General features: G+C 40.0%; 1 protein-coding gene across 1 annotated transcript in view; it reads left to right on the top strand.

Moving 5' to 3' along the window:
- The first annotated feature begins 7,196 nt into the window (after positions 1 to 7,196).
- LOC132821330 (coiled-coil domain-containing protein 150-like) overlaps positions 7,197 to 17,826 on the top strand; it is an 88,770-nt gene continuing 78,140 nt past the window's right edge. Inside the window, exons 1-5 of the mRNA XM_060833914.1 lie at positions 7,197 to 7,605; positions 9,295 to 9,673; positions 12,018 to 12,187; positions 12,355 to 12,423; positions 13,479 to 13,595. Coding sequence (XP_060689897.1) covers positions 7,567 to 7,605; positions 9,295 to 9,673; positions 12,018 to 12,187; positions 12,355 to 12,423; positions 13,479 to 13,595 — 774 coding nt within the window. The 5' untranslated portion in view covers positions 7,197 to 7,566. The remainder of the gene's footprint in view (positions 7,606 to 9,294; positions 9,674 to 12,017; positions 12,188 to 12,354; positions 12,424 to 13,478; positions 13,596 to 17,826) is intronic.

The following is a 17,826-nucleotide window of genomic DNA, read 5'->3' as shown; positions in this document are numbered from 1 at the left end:
GAAATTCTTCTGACTGTACGATGGTGAGAAATATTACTGATAGCATTTTAAAATTATAATACTACCTTTAACACTTAATATTACATAATTACATACCCTTTCAACTTACAATAGCTCTTCCTCATCATAATCAATATCTGTGCTGGAAAAACAGTTCTATGGGTGTCAGTTAACATGGTCAAGTTCAGCTTAACCATTTTCTCTACGGTTGCCGACTTTTGTTGACAAAGCTAATGTATGGATAACAGTGTAGTACACTGGAAGATCTGAGTATTTTGTTACATTGTCCTCCTGCTGCCATCTCTTTGAGGATTCTAGATATTGCGTAGTTAAATAAGGTTGTCTGAAATACACCACAAATGACCCCTCATGCAATTCAGTGGGCGAACCAGTTGTTATAACCCAGTAACAATGATAACTTAGATTTATACGGTATCGTTGATGAAATTAAACATTTCAAGGCACTTCTCAGCATTTAAAGCAAAACTAGAGGACCAGCCACAGAAGAGATTACGGGAGAAGACGATCAAAGGTTTGGTCAAAGAGGTAGGTTTTAAGAAGCACCAGAAAAGAAGAAAAGGAAACTAAGAGCTTTATGGAATGAAATGCAGAGTTTAGGGTCTCAGCACCCTAAGGTAAGGCCGTCAATGGTGCATTAATTAAATTTCAGGGCTGCACAAAAAGGCAAAATTAAAGGAATGCAGACATTTCAGAGGTTTGTGAGATTGAAGGAGACTACAAAGTTAGGGAAGGCAATAGTGTCATTATGTTAATTAATTTTGCCCATTGTTATTATTTATTTAATATTAAATAACACTTTAAATACATGTTGACTTTTTCTAACATAATTAGTGCACTATGCTAACAAATAGGCTGAATGGTAATCTTGTTTGTAAATTAATCAAATTGAATTTGCTAACGCATCTGTATATAATAAGCTATTATTTCCTCACTCGTGGGACCAACTAAATATATTTATGTAGATTGGGATTTCCTTTTATTGGCTTTGTTTTCATTACAACAAAAATATGTAGGTTTTAACAGCAATTTTTAAAAGAATATTACGACACGAAAAGTATTTTCAGTGTGTCTTGCTTAATTACTTCATGTCTTTCTGCTCTTTTGTTCAAAAAGAAGCTGTGCATTTTAATGACTCAAATAATTAAGTATTAAGTTCTTTGAAGTGTAATGGAATTAATTATTGTTCTTTGCTGATATGGCTGGGCTCTGTTAAAGAACACAAAGGAAAAGGAGGGAGTTCAGCATCATATTTGTATACATAAATTAAAAGCTACAATTTGTACAATAAATCCATACAGGCAGAGAACACCAGAAGAAACCATAGCTTTCAATCATCATGTAAAATGATAGCTGACATGATAATACTCCTCTCAAATTTCTCCCTGGTGGAATCAGTTACAAGTCAGTACACCTGCTCCTCAAGAAAGGGAGCATCTGTTGAGTGCAGAACTTTCATCTGAAATTTAGGAAGGTTACAGATGGGGAGAGAGAGAGAGAGAGAGAGACAGACAGAGGTAACAGTATAGGTATTTTACATTTCTAAATATTAACCTGAGTTGCTTCACTGCAAGTCACACTTTCACCTTTGATTTAGTTTATATCCAGCCTATAAAATTATATCCATCTACTAATTATGTGAATCTTCGCTAAATTCCACTTGGAAGCTTCAACTTGGTGACTTATATGTAACAAGCTTCCAGCAGGAATTTTCTACAATTCAGCTAAAGAGCAGACATATAGCTGAAGTGCAGCTGACATGGAAAATTAGAAAGAAAAAACTCTCCTTTGTTGTAAAAAGTATTGTTTGATCAGAATTTGGGGAATTTTATATATTGCTGAAAATGTGTTGCTGGAAAAGCGCAGCAGGTCAGGCAGCATCCAAGAACAGGAAATTCGACGTTTCGGGCATAAGCCCTTCCTTAGGAAGGGCTTATGCCCGAAACGTCAAATTTCCTGTTCCTTGGATGCTGCCTGACCTGCTGCGCTTTTCCAGCAACACATTTTCAGCTCTAATCTCCAGCATCTGCAGACCTCTCTTTCTCCTCGAATTTTATATATTGCCCATATTTCTATGAGCACGCAGGTGCTTGTGAATAACAATGACAGACCAAACAGAAACAAATCCATTCCAAAGCAATTTTCAGTTTGACATGTGCAATGTCCCAACAAAAGATATCCTTAATTCCTTAAGACATTTGCTCATATAGTCACATGGGATCAAGATCCTTTCTGGAACCTCTCTGGTTTCAATTTTGCTTTAAAGCAAAGGTTCTAATGGTTTTACTATGTTTATCTCTAAGCGAGATAAAATTGACCAGTTAAACTTATTGTTTACCTAAAGCCTCAAAAAGATAAACATTTAGTTGGATTTTCAAGAAACCTTTGATCTCTTCTGGTCTCAAGAGGAATTATCGTAACAGTAGCACTCACAATGTAGAGATACTTTGTCACTTCTTAACCTTGCTTTAGAAGTGCTGTGTGGTCACTATGGTAACTGAGGAAGTATCTTACATTTTAATTTCAAATTTTCAGCAACTGTACTACTTTGCTTTTAAGTTAATGCTCAAATCAATGCTATTTCTCTTCAAGACATACGCATGTCAAAGTATTTCTGTTCATATCCCCAAAGGCATTTCCATTTGTCTTTTCCTTGTTAAATTTTATTACTTTGTTTTCCTGTTTGTGTTTGATTTGGAATTTATCAAAACTCAATTTCACTTGCATAAATGTTTCTAGTTCCAATATATACAATGCTGACTTCAATGAAAATGTCACCTTACATGTTCTATATATATCTATGATTACAAATATCTCCAAAATATTCAGTGTTCCTTGAAACGCTGGTCTTGCTGAACCCTGAGCTCCATGCTCAACGACACATGAACTCATGACTTATCCCTCAATCGTGCCAACTTGTCCTGTTTTAAAACTGGCCTGGCCCAGTTTTTACAATTCTCCACTTGAACAAAGATGTTTTTCTTGTCCTTCCAGGTGTCAAGCATAATAAAGTACAACAATTCAGGGTAACAATAATTAGTTTCCTCTAATCCTAACTGTGTTTTCATTATCACAGTTCGATATTTTCTGTTCCAAACTGAAGGATTATTTCTCAGCCAAGATCACTTAAAACCATTTCACTAATCCTTAAACTCCTTAGTCAAACGATCACTTCTTAGCTAAAGCCTCAGTTTCATCCTTTCCACTCATTTCACTAAACTTTGAACTCAACTGAGCTCCTCTTCCATTGCTTCCACCAGCCAACTCAATTCTTTGGTCCGACAAATTCACCAATCTTCAAATACAGTAGCGCCTCAACTTACAAACTTAATCCGTTCCGGGATCCAGTTCGCGAACCGAAAAGTTCGCAAAGCAGAACAATGACAATGAAACCGCAGGTTTTATGTGTTCGTACCTTGAATTTCATACGTACGTTGAAGCAAAAGTTTACATACAGTCTTGTTCGTAAACCGATTTGTTCGTGAACGGGGTTGTTCATATGTCAAGGCACTACTGTACTCTGTTCTACATCCGTTTCTCTCTCTCTCTCTCTCTGATCTGTTACCCCCTTCAGATCTTTTCATTAGAAATTGTTAGCATGACAATAGTTACCTCAATATTTCTATTCCACTCATTCTCTCTAAACTATGTTATTTGAATATGAGGAGCTTCTTTCTCTCAGGTATGATCTTAGCAAGGTCATTAAATCTGCGGCCAGGAATGTGCTGTTGTTGTTTGGTTTTTGGTTTGGAGGCCAATTCCATGGACAATAAGATCACCAGTCAACTCCAAGCCATTGCTTCTCAGGCCATTGCTACTCCTGGAGAAACTGCTTCAAATCTAAAATAAAACAAAGAACTGCAGATGCTGGAAATCTGAAACAAAAACAGAAATTGCTGGAAAAACTCAGCAGGGCTGGCAGCATCTTAGGGGAGAAAGTGAGGACTGCAGATGCCGAGATCAGGTTGCAAAGTGTGGCACTGGAAAAGCACAGCCGGTCAAGCAGCATCTGAGGAGGAGGACAGTCGACGTTTTGAATATAAGCTCTTCATCACTTTTCGACAGCATCTTAGAGGAGAAAGCAGAGTTAGTGTTTTGAGTCAGTGACTCTTCATCGGAGTTCTGAGTTCTCCAGCAATTTCTGTTTATGTATCTTCTGTGTCTTCCTGCCTCATAACTTTTCAAATAAGCACAGCCCAATTCTACCTCTTTCCCCAAGATCCGCAACAGTAGCTGCCCTGTTACTTTTACTGTCATAATCTTCCTGATCAATGAAATGATTTCTTTCTACCTTTTCTATTATTTTCTCCCTTTATTCAAAATCTTCCCAACTACACATAAGCCAGGTGGTGAAATGTGAAACTAAGTGCAAATTTTGCTCCTGAAAGTTTGTTTATATACAGAATGCAGCACAACACATAAGATACAAGATTTGTGTAAGATTCTTCAATGACTTGACAGGGTAAGTGCATGAAGTTTGTTTCCCCATTGTGAGAGAGCCTAGGATCAAAGGGCATAATTTCAGATCAACAGACAAAGATGAGGAGGAATTTCTTCTTTTAGAAGGTTAAACTTGGGTATATTCTTATATCTTTTCCTTTGACTGTTATTTGAATGTTGGTCAACAGAACTGGGAGAATTTTCTACTGAAATTGGTTCTTCAGGAACAGGGCCTCAATGCAGATAGATACAGCTGCATGGAATATAATCACATTGGTCAGGCAGTCCTCCCATTTGATCTCCAGGATTTCTTTTCGACACCATGGATGAAGAGTTTCAAGGATATTTATCTGGAATTAGTAAGCAGTCCAGGTTTCGTTGCGGTAAAGGCAAGTAGTCAACACTCCAGCTTTAGAAACCAGAACATTTGTTGATTTCCAGAAGTTTCTGTTGTCAAAACCACATTATTGCAACAAATATATTTTCTCATGCTTTTTCAGGATTCTGAAAGATTCATCCCTTTTTAGTCACTTGCAATAAATCTGTTTCATATGAAATCTTCCCAAGCAAGTACAAGAGGTACAACATGTGCAACTTTATATCTTCCCTTCCATCCATCTAAAGAAGATTGGCAGGTAGGACAGGTCATGAGGATGGTGCTGAGCTGGAAGTTTGGAACTGGGGTAAAGTGGGGGGAGGGGAAATGAGGAAACTGGTGAAGTCCACATTGATGCCCTGGGGTTGAAGTGTTTCGAGGCGGAAGATGAAGCGTTCTTTCCCAAGGCGTCGGATAGTGAGGGAGTGGTGGTGGAGGAGGCCAAGGACCTGCAAGAATTACAGGTCATTCTGCTGTAACGCGAGTTCTGCTGTAATGCAAATTTGCTGTAATGCAATTGACGAATTGGGGACACTATTTCCATAGTGTGAACTTTTAAAGCGTGTATTGGTTATAATGAGATTCTGACCCTATTAGTTTAAATGGTACTGCAACTATGCAATTTTCTTTTAACATGGGATTGCATGAGAATGGAACTACCGTGTTAAAGCAGAACTGATTGTACATATTTGAACTCCTAGATCTCTCTGTTGTACAACACTGCTCAAGGTCCTACTTTTAATCGTATAAGTCTTGCTCTTGTTTATTTTACTAAATTGCAATACCTTGCATTTATCTAAATTAAACTCCATCTGCCACTTCTCAGTCATTGACTCAATTGTTGAGACTGTGGTGCTGGAAAAGCATATCAAGTCAGACAGCATCTGAGGAGCAGGAGAATCAATGTTTCGGGCATTAGCTCTTCATCAATTGATCAAGCTCACTTTGTCACTTTAGATAACTTCTTCACTGTCCATTATACCACTAATCTTGGTGAGATCTGCAAATTTATTATCCGTGTCTTCTTTATTCTCATGTAAGTCATTTATATAAATAACAACAAGAGGGCGCAGCACTGATACCTGTGGAACACTGCTGGTCACTGCCCTCCATCCAGAAAACAACCCTCCACTATCATTGTCTGTCTCCTACTGTAAAGCCAATTTTGTATACAATTGGCAAGCTCACGCTGAATCCCAAGTGATCCAACTTTACTAATTAGGAGAAAGTGAGGACTGCAGATGCTGGAGATCAGAGTTGAGAACGTGGTGCTGGAAAAGCACAACAGGTTAGGCAGCATCCGAGGAGCAGGAGATCTGACGTTTCGGGAAGAGTCCTTTACCATTTCTGATCAAGGGCACTTGTCCGAAATGTCAATTCTCCTGCTCCCCCGATGCTGCCTGACCTGCTGTGCTTTTCCAGCACCACACTCTGAACTTTACTAATTGTCTACCATGCAGTACCTTGCCAAAGGTTTTACTAAAGTTCAAGTAAACAACATGTACTGCTTTGCCCTCATCAATCTTCTTGGTTACTTCCTCAAAAAACTCAATTAAGTTTGTGAGACATGGGTTCCCTTGCACAAAACCATGCTGACTATCCCTAATAAGAGTGGTGCAGGAAAAGCACAGCAGGCCAGGCAGCATCCGAGGAGCAGGAAAATCAACGTTTCGAGCAAAAGCCCTTCATCAGGAATGTTGCCCGAAACATTGATTTTCCTGCTCCTCAGATGCTGCCTCACCTCCTGTGCTTTTCCAGCACCGCTCTAATCTGGACTCTGGTTTCGAGCATCTGCAGTACCCACTTCTGCCTATCCCTAATCAATCTATACCTCTCCAAATTCATTTAAATCCTGATTTGGAGATGCCGGTGTTGGACTGGGGTGTACAAAGTTAAAAGTTCAAAGTTTTGGAGCGTCACTCCGAAAGCTAGTGTGCTTCCAATTAAACCTGTTGGACTATAACCTGTTGTGTGATTTTTAACATTTAAATCCTAACTTTCAGAATCACTTCTAACAGCTTACCCACCAACTAAGTCAGACTCACTCACTGATTTGCAGTTACCAGACTTCTCCTTACATACCTTCTTAAACAAAAGTTCAACATTAACTACTCTCCAGTCCACTGGCCACTTCACCAGTAGATATAAATGATACAAATATTCCTGCAATCGCTCTGCAATTTCCTCGGTAACTTCCCACAAAGTCCTAGAGTACACTTGATCAATTCCTAGAAATTTATCCACCATAATATTTTCTAAGACCTTCAGCACTTCCACAAATGATGGTACATCCCTGTCACTGCCCTCACGTGTTTCTGAGGGCTGGAGTGTGAGTCTGGATGGTAACAATGGTGGAGTTTGAGCAGACAGCCTTGCAGCAGGAACACACCCGGTTCAGCTGTCTCCAGTGGCGGTCTTTCGGTTGGAGTTTCGTTGGGGGTTTCCAGGGTAACCAGAGGCTGGGCCTAGCTGCGCCTCCTCGCCGTTGCTGTGATCTTCGCTCTGACAGAGTGGGCAGTTTGGACAAGGGGCTGTACACAAATCCGTTGTCTTTTAACGATTTTTTTTCTCTTTCCCCCCCTCCTCCAATGACTTGTTCACCATTTTTAATTTCCAAAACGCGGATCGAAGACTGCCGCGTCCCACCATTGTCGAAACTGGTTTGAAATCTGCTCTGTTTACGAACCTTTTCCAGAATAAGGTTGATCAGCGGCGAGCTGAGTGTAAATGAAATGAGGCCTTTGCTATTGGATGCCATCCGTCAGCTCACGGTCTGCATTCCCTGCTCTACCATCTCGGATTTTGATTTTCTGTTCTTCAGTGCGACGTATTTAATATGCATGCTGAGCGTGTAGGTAAAAGTTTCCCGTTTTCAATGACGTTGCTCCAATAATACTGTGGATGCTAGGGGCTTTGGTTTGAGTGCGCATTACACTGCTGCTAACAAGGGTTTCAGTGAAGTGTAACTAATAATGGGAGCTAGTTGCCCCCTTTTGTGTTTTATTTCAATGTGTAATATTTATGGGCAGGGTGAATTGGAGCTGTGACCCACATAACGATACTCCTTTTGCTGTGATCGTTGTGTGCCGAAAATTACAAGTGAGTAAGTGGGCGGAAGGTGAAATACAACCAAATGGGTCAATTACCTGCTCTGTTACTGTCCAGATTTTTCTTGTCAGATGTTAGTGTCGCCAGGTATTTTTTTTCACTGCGCGCAGAAAAACGAAGAATTGTAAGGGTACAATTGAATGGAAGAGTATTGTAATTTTGTAACATATCCAAATTTTCACATTGTAAAGATAGAACACAGCGATATTATGTTTTGAAATTAGTCTGAATACAGCTTCTGCTGTGCAGTTCGTTATAATTCACACTTAATTATGTATTTGGAGGTGTCATAGACTCCCTACAGTATGGAAGCAGGTCATTCGGCCCATCGGCCCATTAGCCTATGGAAGCCACCATACCACCATCTGGAAGAGCATCCAGACCACCCCATTCCTGTAACTGTGTATTTCCCATGGCTAATCCATTCATCCCTGGACATTGTGAGCAATTTAGCATTGGCACTACACCTATTCTGCACAGCTTTGGAGGAAACCCACGCAGACATGGAGAAAGTGAAAACTCCACACAGTCACCCAAGAATGAAATCGAACCCTAGTCCCTGGTGCTGTGAGGCAGCAGTGATAATTACTGTATCACCATGCCACCCTGTGTGTTTAGATCTGTGCTATATCAGACTGTTTGAATTGGCTGGAGAGGCAGTTGGACTCACTGAGGAGCAAGAGCTGAAAATGTGTTGCTGGAAAAGCGCAGCAGGTCAGGCAGCATCCAAGGAGCAGGAGAATCGACGTTTCGGGCATGAGCCCTTCTTCAGGAATGGGGCTCATACCCGAAATGTTGATTCTCCTGCTCCTTGGATGCTGCCTGACCTGCTGCGCTTTTCCAGCAACACATTTTCAGCTCTGATCTCCAGCATCTGCAGTCCTCACTTTCTCCTCACTGAGGAGCAATACTGTTTTGGGTACTATAAAAATGTTTTGGATAAAAAAAACTGCAGATGCTAGAATCCAAGCAGGAGGCTGGAAGTCAGACAACATCAGAAGGTGGAGAAGTCAGTGTTTCAAGTGTAACCCTTCTCCAGTTCTGACGAAGGTTTACACCCGAACCGTTAACTTCTCCGCCTCCTGATGCTGCCTGGCTTGCTGTGTTCTTCCAGGCTCCTGATTGTCTACCAGAGGTAGGAATAGTTGACTGAAAAAGTGTAGAGAACTCCACAACTCTTCATTTAATAATAATGGAGTTTTTTTTAATCCTTATTGGAAAAATAGAACGTTAGGTTAATGGTTTAACCAAGGGATATGCTTATCATGTAGACACTTTGAAACAATGTTCTTTTCAATTGTAATGCTTATAGGCTGACAGGATAATTCTAATTCTATGTTTCATTTGTACAGATGACAACTGATACTGGAACCATGTCACGTTTACCAATACCACCTATACATGTTGGTGCTACAGCACCTGAATCATTTACTGTGCTGCAACATCGGATCATTGCAGCTGAGGAGCAGACAAAGGCATTAATTCAACAGTTAGATGACCTTGGATTTGGTGTTGAGGACATAGAGGCATCCAAGATTGGTGAAAGTAACAGTCACAGGCCTGTAAGTCCCTTCCATGTCAGAAAAGCATTTGGAACTGAAAATGATGTACTCTGGAAAAACTATGAATCTCTAGTGAGTCGTGTCTGCCGGTTAGAAAGTATAATACAAACAATGAAGTTGAATGTATTTCGAGTACAGACAGCAAAAGAACTGAACTCAGAGAATTCAGGTAATTGAAAAATGCATATTTCTGTAATTAATTGCAATTCCTCGTTGGATTTTCATAATATTTATGAAGTTAAATAACTAAGAGTATATAAGCACTACAATTATAACATAGATGAGAAATAGTTTCAATGCAATACATTTACCTTAATTATATTCTAACTATCCTCCTTCATTTCTCTGCAGTCTTTGATACTGGCGATCACACCATCCTAATCTAATGCTTTCCCTTTGCTATCAGGAGGCTAACCTTCCCTGGGTTCTACTCTTACCTATTTGGTCATAGTCAATCTCCTATTTCCACAATGTTACCTCTTGGGAATTCCAACAATATTTCTGTGGTTTCATCTCCTATCCTTGGAAGCTAGGTTAGCTCATGCAGGTATTCTAATTTCTCCCTACTAACCTCTTGATTTCTACACTGCCTCTGTGCTGTCGAATTGGTTGTCTAAAAGTCAGCCACAGATAAACAACAGGCAAAACTATTGCTTTCAGTTCCATCACAAATTCCATGTCCTTACTGATGATTCATTCTCCCCCTCTAGCTATTGCAATATTAGAGTCACCTGTTGATTTGAGTATCCAATGCAAAGATCTACTTCTAAAATTCATCCATGCATTTATCAGGTCCAGACTTCACTAGACTTGTGCTTTCTTGGCAACCTACAAACCACGTAGTCTTTAAACTTCAATTATTCAAACATCTGTAGCCACATCCCATTCTGCACCACATCCTGCTCACTTTCACTGTATCTTTTTCCATAACGACTTGCCCATTCTTTTTATACTATCACAGAGTCATAGAGTTGTACAGCATGGAAACAGAGCCTTCCGTCCAATTCATCTATGCCATTTGAATTTCCCAAAGTAAGCTAGTCCCATTCAGCTATATTTGGCCCATAAGCCTCTGAACCTTTACTATTCATGTACTTGCCCAACTGTCTTTCAAATGTTGTAACTGTGCCAGCATCTATCGCATTTTCGGCAGTTCATTCCACATACAAATCACCATCTGTGTGAAAACGTTGCCCTTCAGGGGTTCCTTTTAAACCTTTCTCCTCTTATCTCAAAAATATGCTTCCTAATTTTGAAGTCCCCCCTTCCTGGCCCCCGCCCCCAGAGAAAAGACCTTTACTATCTGTGCCCCTCATGATTTTTAAAATCTCTGTAAGGTCACCCCTCAATCTCCTACGCTCCACTGAAAAAAAGGAGAGGCCTATTCAGCTTCTCCTTATAACTCAAATCCGCTAGTCTTTTCTGCACCCTCTCCAATTCATTAATATCCATCCTATAGTAGGACGACACAGTACTTCAAAAGAGGTCTCACCAATGTTCTGTACAACCTCAACCTGATGTCTCAACTTCTTCAGTCAGTGATCTGAGCAATGAAGGTAAGTATGCTAAATGCCCTCTTAACCACCTTGTCCATTGTGATGCAACTTTCAAAAAGATATGTACCTGAACCTGTTGGCTTCTCTGTTGCTTAACACTACCCAGTAACTGTACAAGTCCTGCCCTTGTTCATTTTACCAAAATGCAATACCTAACATGTATTCAAATTAAACTCCAACTGCCACTCCTTAGCCCATTGGCTCAGTTGATCAATAATCCTTTGTAATCTTAAATAACTTTCTTCACTCTTGATAATACTGTCAATTTTGTTGTCATCTGCAAACTTACTAAATGTTCACTTGCATCCTATCTGTTCTTGCCTCCCCTTCATTCTTTTGTGCCTGTATTGACAGCTATGGTCTTACCTTTCTGGAATTCTCTCTAATGTACTCTACCTCTTTTTCTCCCTCTCCCTCATCCTCCTGAAACCCACATTTTTGATCAAGGTTTAGGTCACCCTTTCTGATGATGCACTCCTCTTAGCTGAGCATCTTTTGTTTTCTGTTATAGTTCTGTGAAATATCTTTGTGACATTTTACCACCTTTAAATATATTACATAAATGTTTAAACTACACTACCTGGTATCATTTGGTTTGGATTTTCTTAAATTAATTATTGATATTACAGAGTAATTACTGAGAAAGATGTAATTTCTGCAGGTATGTATGTTCACCAATAAAGTAAAGATTCAAACTTCTGACAGTGAACAACTCTAGTCATTCAGTTAGTTGTTTTCAGCATCAGAAGGCTGAACTTCCTAGTCTGATAATCAGTTGAAATGACCACATCCATATGTTGTAAGATATTCCTTGCATTGATTACAAATCATATACTGTAGACTCTCATAATTCCACATCGGAAAATATATAACTTTGAAACTTTAATGCATAATTTTGAAAAGAGCACAAAGGTAATCATCACAAAGCAGACTGCTGTCTTTTCCATCTTGTTGCAGTCAATCGACTGGCTGCAATGGAGGCAGAACATGTTCAAGAGCTAAAGAAAATGCAGTGGGAGATAATGCACTTCCGACAGCAGCTAAGTGAAGTTAGTGAAGAAAAGGAGGCTGCTCAGGAAGAAATAGAAAGGCTGAGTACTGCTCTTGAGATGGCCACAGCAACTAAGGTAACTAAGGTACACAACTGCAATATACAACAAATTAATGTTACAGATTTGGTGAAAAGTTATGCAAATCCTTGATATGATGGTTTGTATGTGTGCCTATGATGAGGTAATGAAATTGTGTCCAGGTTTATGGTGAATCATTGTTCTATTTGTTTTCTTCATTCTAGACAGATGTGGCAGTGGCAGCAGAAGAATTACGAGTCAAAAAAGGCAGAATTAGTCGAAGATTGCAAGAGGTTAGAGCATAAATCTCAATTAAAGGTTTCAAATCAGAAATGAAAGAATTTGCAGTCCTTTGCACAAGTCTTAATAACACAACAATCTCATCATGTCAAGACATTCTTGATGGCTAGAATTAGCTCTGCGCTGCAGTTATCCACCAAGTATTGTATTTATATGACTCATTTATAATGATGTCTAACAGGGTATAGCACAAGTAGAGAAAGTATGTCAATTCTGTATTTTGTCTCAATCTCAACACTGTGTGAGATGACAGCCTCCAATTTCTACAAGAATAAAGACAAAGAGGGCAGTTTTTGAACTTGAGCTGAAAATGGAGGCTGTATTGCTGGTGTGTTTTTGACATCCACCATTGGTTTCATCTAGAGCCCCAAGCATTTTTAGATCGGAGCATTTTTAGAATATAGTCTGAAGCTGTCCTGATCAGTGATTAATTTGGTACTTCATGTGCAAGTCAAGCTGGAAAGCTGTAATAAAGAATGATCATGCGTACCAGGGGATCAGACTTCGTTTTTCCCATTGTTACAGTCAAACTGTGGAGCTCACGCTCAATCTAACTTGACGAGTTCTCAGGATGTGAAAAACATAAAATGGGTAACTTGACTCAAAGCTGAAAACAATTTGATTGGGAAATACAACAAAGCAGATTTGAACAGTGATTAGGGACAAGATGGATAGTGAATGACAAGGCAGTGAAGAAATGAACCACAAGAAAAGACACTGGGGAAAATGCAGGTCTTGAGAAGATGTTAGGTACACTGTAAGACATGAGCAAGAACACAAAGAAAAAGGAGCCTGGCATATAATTGTAAGATTGAGTTTGTCAGAAGAGAGTTTAAGGGATAAGTTATGTGCTAAACAGTATGCAGAATTTGGAGAAAATAAAGCACAAGGAACGGGGTGTAGTGGAAGGAAATAATTTAAGCCTATAATCTGAAATTTCTAAACACCTGCTTACCAAAATTTGTAGACCTTCGGAGGGAGATCGAAAAATGCATTTTACCACTTAATCCATATTGTCAGCTGACATTACGCATGAACTGGTTTTCAGATGCAAAAGGAATTGGTCCAGGAAGTGAGCCTCCGCAAAGCTCTGGAAGAATCCCATACTCATTTGCTAAAGCGTATTCAGGATGTGGAAAATGCAGTGGAGGTCGAAAGAACACAGGTGCTTACTTTGCGGCAAATTTAATACTGCCATGATCTAATAATAAACTTTGTTCATTGCGTTTTTGTGACTTTTACTTTTGTATTCCTTTTACACTAAATACTGACACCAATCACTTAACCTTTTTGAGGTTTGAAATAATTTATTTAAATTAGCGGGTATGCTATTAAGTGAATTTCTTTTTTGTTATTTAGCACTCTGTTCTAGCCTTCACTGGAATTAAATGTTGAACTCTTTCTTGCTCTTCCACAGTTCCAAATTAGTTGTAGTCTTGTTCCTAAACTTGATATTGCCTTGATTTAGCCATAACATTGACACAAAACTCTAATGCTATTTCTTTGTCCAGTCAGTACTCCACTTCCATTTTTAGTTATAGAGTCATAGTTATAGAGAAATACAGCATGAAAACAGGCCATTTGGCCCAAACTGGTCCATGTTGACCATGGAGCCCTCTCAGCTAGTTCCAATTGTCTGCATTTGGTCCATATCCCACTAAACCCTTCCCATACATGTACCTATCTGATTTTTTAAAAAAATATTGCTATTGTGCCTGCCTTAACCACTTTCTCTGGCAGCCCATTCCATATATTCATCACTCTCTGCATGAAGAAGTTGCCCCTCAGATCCTTCTTAAATCTTTCCCCTCTCCCCTTAAACCTATGCCCTCTAGTTTTCAATTCCCCATCCCTGGGAAAAAAACACTAAATGCATTCATCCTATTTATGCCCCTCATGATTTGTTTGTCCCTTTGTCATCGAGCAAAAAACAATACAGCACAGGAACAGGCCCATCAGCCCCAATTCTGTGCCAACACATTTTGCCCTTCCTTACTAAAACTGTCTTCACTTACAGGATTCGTATCCCTTTACTCTCTTCCTATTCATTTATCTGTTTAGGTGCTTCTTGAGTGCTGCTATTGTATCTGCTTCTAGCATCTCCTCTGGCAGCGGTTCCAGGCACTCACTACTTTGTGTGAAAACCTTGTTTCGCACATTTCTTTTAAACTCCGTACACCTTGAACCTGTGTCCCCTAGTATTTGACCCCGCCATCGTGATCAAATTTATAAACAATTTTAGAAACTTCTAACAGGTCTTCCCTCAACTGCTTGCATTCCAGGGAAAATAAACACAGTCTAAAATAGAATGTAAAACAAGGAATATGCAACATGCATGGAACATTGGCTCTTGATAATTTTGCAGGTTGGCGCAACATTCAATCTTTCTTTGAAGTTAAAATCCCAACACCAGGCAGCATCCTTATAAACAGTTTCTGTACCCTCTCCAAAGCATCCGCATCTCCTGGTAGTGTGGTGACCAGAACTGTATGCAATATTCCACTTGTGGCCTAACTAAAGATCTATAAAGCTGCAGCATAGCTTGCCTATGTTTATACGCAATGCCTCTTCCAATGAAGGTAAGCATGCCATAGGGCTTTTTTTAACTACCTTATCTACCTGCACATTCAGTGATCTGTGGAACTGCACATTCAGTTCCTTCTGCATATCAATATTCCTAAGGGTTCTACCATTCACATATAATTTTCACCTGTACCTGATCTTCCAAAATGCATCACCTCACATTTGTCCTGATTAAGCTCCATCTTGCATTTTTCTGCCCGTGCCTCTAACTGATCCATATCGTGCTAGATCATCTGACACTCCTCCTCACTATCTACAACTCCACCAATCTTTGTATCGTCTGCAAACTTATCAATTACATGTTTTCCTCCAAATTATTTATGCAGACCACAAACAGCAGAGATCCCAGCACTGATCCTTGTGGAACAATACCAGTAACAACTCTCCATTTTGAAAAGCATCCTTCCACTGCTACCCTCTGTCCCTTATGATTAAGCCAGTTCAGTATTCATCTTGCCAGCTCACCCCTAATACCATGTGACTTCACCTTTAGTACCCAATCTGCTATGAGAAACCTAGTCAAAGGTTTTAGTGAAGTCCACGGAGACAACATCAACTGCTTTTCCCTTATCAACTATCTTCGGCACCTCCTCAAAAAACTCGACCAAGTTAGTGAGGCATAATCTCACCTGCACAAAACCATGCTGTTTATTGCTAATAGACCCATTTGCTTCTAAATGCATAGAAATCTTGTCCCTGAGCATCTTCTCCAGTAATTTTACTACCACTAATGTGAGGCTTATAGGCCTGCAATTTCCTGGATCGTCCCTGCTACTCTTCTTAAACAAGGGGATAAACATTGCTTCTCATGAATCTCCTCTGAACACAATCCAGGGCCAGTATGTCCTTCCTGAGATATGGGGCCCAAAACTGCACACAATATTCCAAATGTGGTCTGACCAGAGTCTTGTAGAGTCTCAGAAATACATCCCTTTTATATTCAAGTCGTCTCAAAATAAATGCCATCATTGCATTTGCCTTCCTAACTACTGACTCATCCTTCAATTTTATCTTGAGAGAATCCAGGTCTAGAACTCCTATGTCTCTTTTCACTTCAGACTTCTGAATTTTCTTCCCATTTAGAAAATAGTCCATGTCGCTATTCTTCCTACCAAAGTGCATGACCTCACATCACTTCCTTGGCCACTCTCTTAACCTGTCCAAGTCCTTTTGCAGGCTACTTGCCTCCTCAGTGCTACCTGTCCCTCTACCTATCTTTATGTCATCTGCAAACTTAGCCAGAATGCCCTCAATTCCTTCATCTAGATCATTAATGTATAAAGTGAAAAGTTGTGGTCCCGACACTGAGCCTTGTGGACCACCACTTGTTATCGGCTGCCATCCTGAGAGGGACCCTTTTATCGCCTCTTTGTGTTTTCTGCCAGACAGCCAACCAGACAGCCAAGCTTCTATCCATGGTGGCACCTTGCCTCTGATACCATTGGCCCGTATCTTATTCAGTAGCCTCCTGTGTGGCACCTTCGCAAAGGTCTTCTTGAAGTCCAGGTAGATAACGTCCATTGGCTCTCCTTGGTCTAACCTGCTTGTTACTTCCTCAGAGAATTCTGGCAGATTTATCAGGTATGACCTCCCCTTGATGAAACCATGCTGATTTTGCCCTATTTTACCATACACTTCCAAGTATTCAGAAATCTCAACTTTCACAATGGATTCCAGGATCTATCCCATGACTGAGGTTAGGCTAATTGGTCTCTAATTTTCTGTCTTTTGCCTTACTCCCCTTTTAAACAGGTGTGTCATGTTCGTGATTTTCCAGTCCTCTGGGACCCTCCCTAATTCTAGCAATTCCTGAAAGATCATCACTAATGCCTCCACTATCTCTTCAGCTATCGCCCTTAAAATTCTGGGGTGTAGTCCATCTGGTCCAGGTGGTTTATCCACCTTCAGGCCATTCTGTTTTTCTAGCACCTTTTGCTTCATGACGGCCACCATACTCTGCTCTGCCTCTCACTATTTTGAATTTTGGAATATTACTCATGTCTTCCATCATGAAGACTGACGCAAAGTAATTATTTAGTTCCTCAGCTGTTTCCTTGTTCTCCACTGCTATCTCTCAAGCATCATTTTCCAGCAGCCCATTGTCCACTTTTGCCTCTCTTTTGCCCTTTATACATCTAAAGAAACTCTTACAGTCTTCTTTATATTACTGGCTAGTTTCATATTTCATCTTCTTTCTTCTTATGTCTTTTTTGGTTGCCCTATGTTGGTTTTTGTAAGCTTCCAGGAGCTTTAGCATGTGAGATCTGGGCCCATGTGCCTTCATGGCCTAACCAGATCCTGTGTTGAATGGCTGAATTACCTCTTACCCTATCCATTCAAAGCTGTATCTCTTGCACTTGAGGGAGCGATGATGTGGACCATGCAACGGAGAATGACTGGCATATGAGAGTTTTGGATGTAAGTTTGCTCGCTAAGCTGGAAGGTTCATTTCCAGACGTTTCATTACCCGACTAGGTAACATCTTCAATGGGCCTCAGGCAAAGCAGTGTTGAAAATTCCTGCTTTCTATTTATATGTTTGGAGTTTCTTTGGGTTGGTGAAGTCACTTCCTGTTCCTTTTCTCTGTGGGTGGTAGATGGGGTCTAACTCGATGTGTTTGTTGATAGAATTCCGGTTGGATTTCTAATTAGATGTGTTTGTTGATAGAGTTTCAGGGCTCTACCAACAAACACATCAAGTTAGACCCCATCTACCACCTTCTGATAAAAGGAACAGGAAGTGACTTCACCACAGGAAATAACATCACCAACCCAAACATATAAGTAGGAACTTTCAGCATTGCTTTGCCTGAG

The sequence above is a fragment of the Hemiscyllium ocellatum genome, chromosome 13 (genome assembly GCF_020745735.1).
Source record: "Hemiscyllium ocellatum isolate sHemOce1 chromosome 13, sHemOce1.pat.X.cur, whole genome shotgun sequence".
NCBI lineage: Eukaryota > Metazoa > Chordata > Chondrichthyes > Orectolobiformes > Hemiscylliidae > Hemiscyllium > Hemiscyllium ocellatum.
The sequence above is the reverse complement of the archived record's forward strand: the minus strand, read 5'-3'. Positions and strand labels throughout refer to the sequence as shown.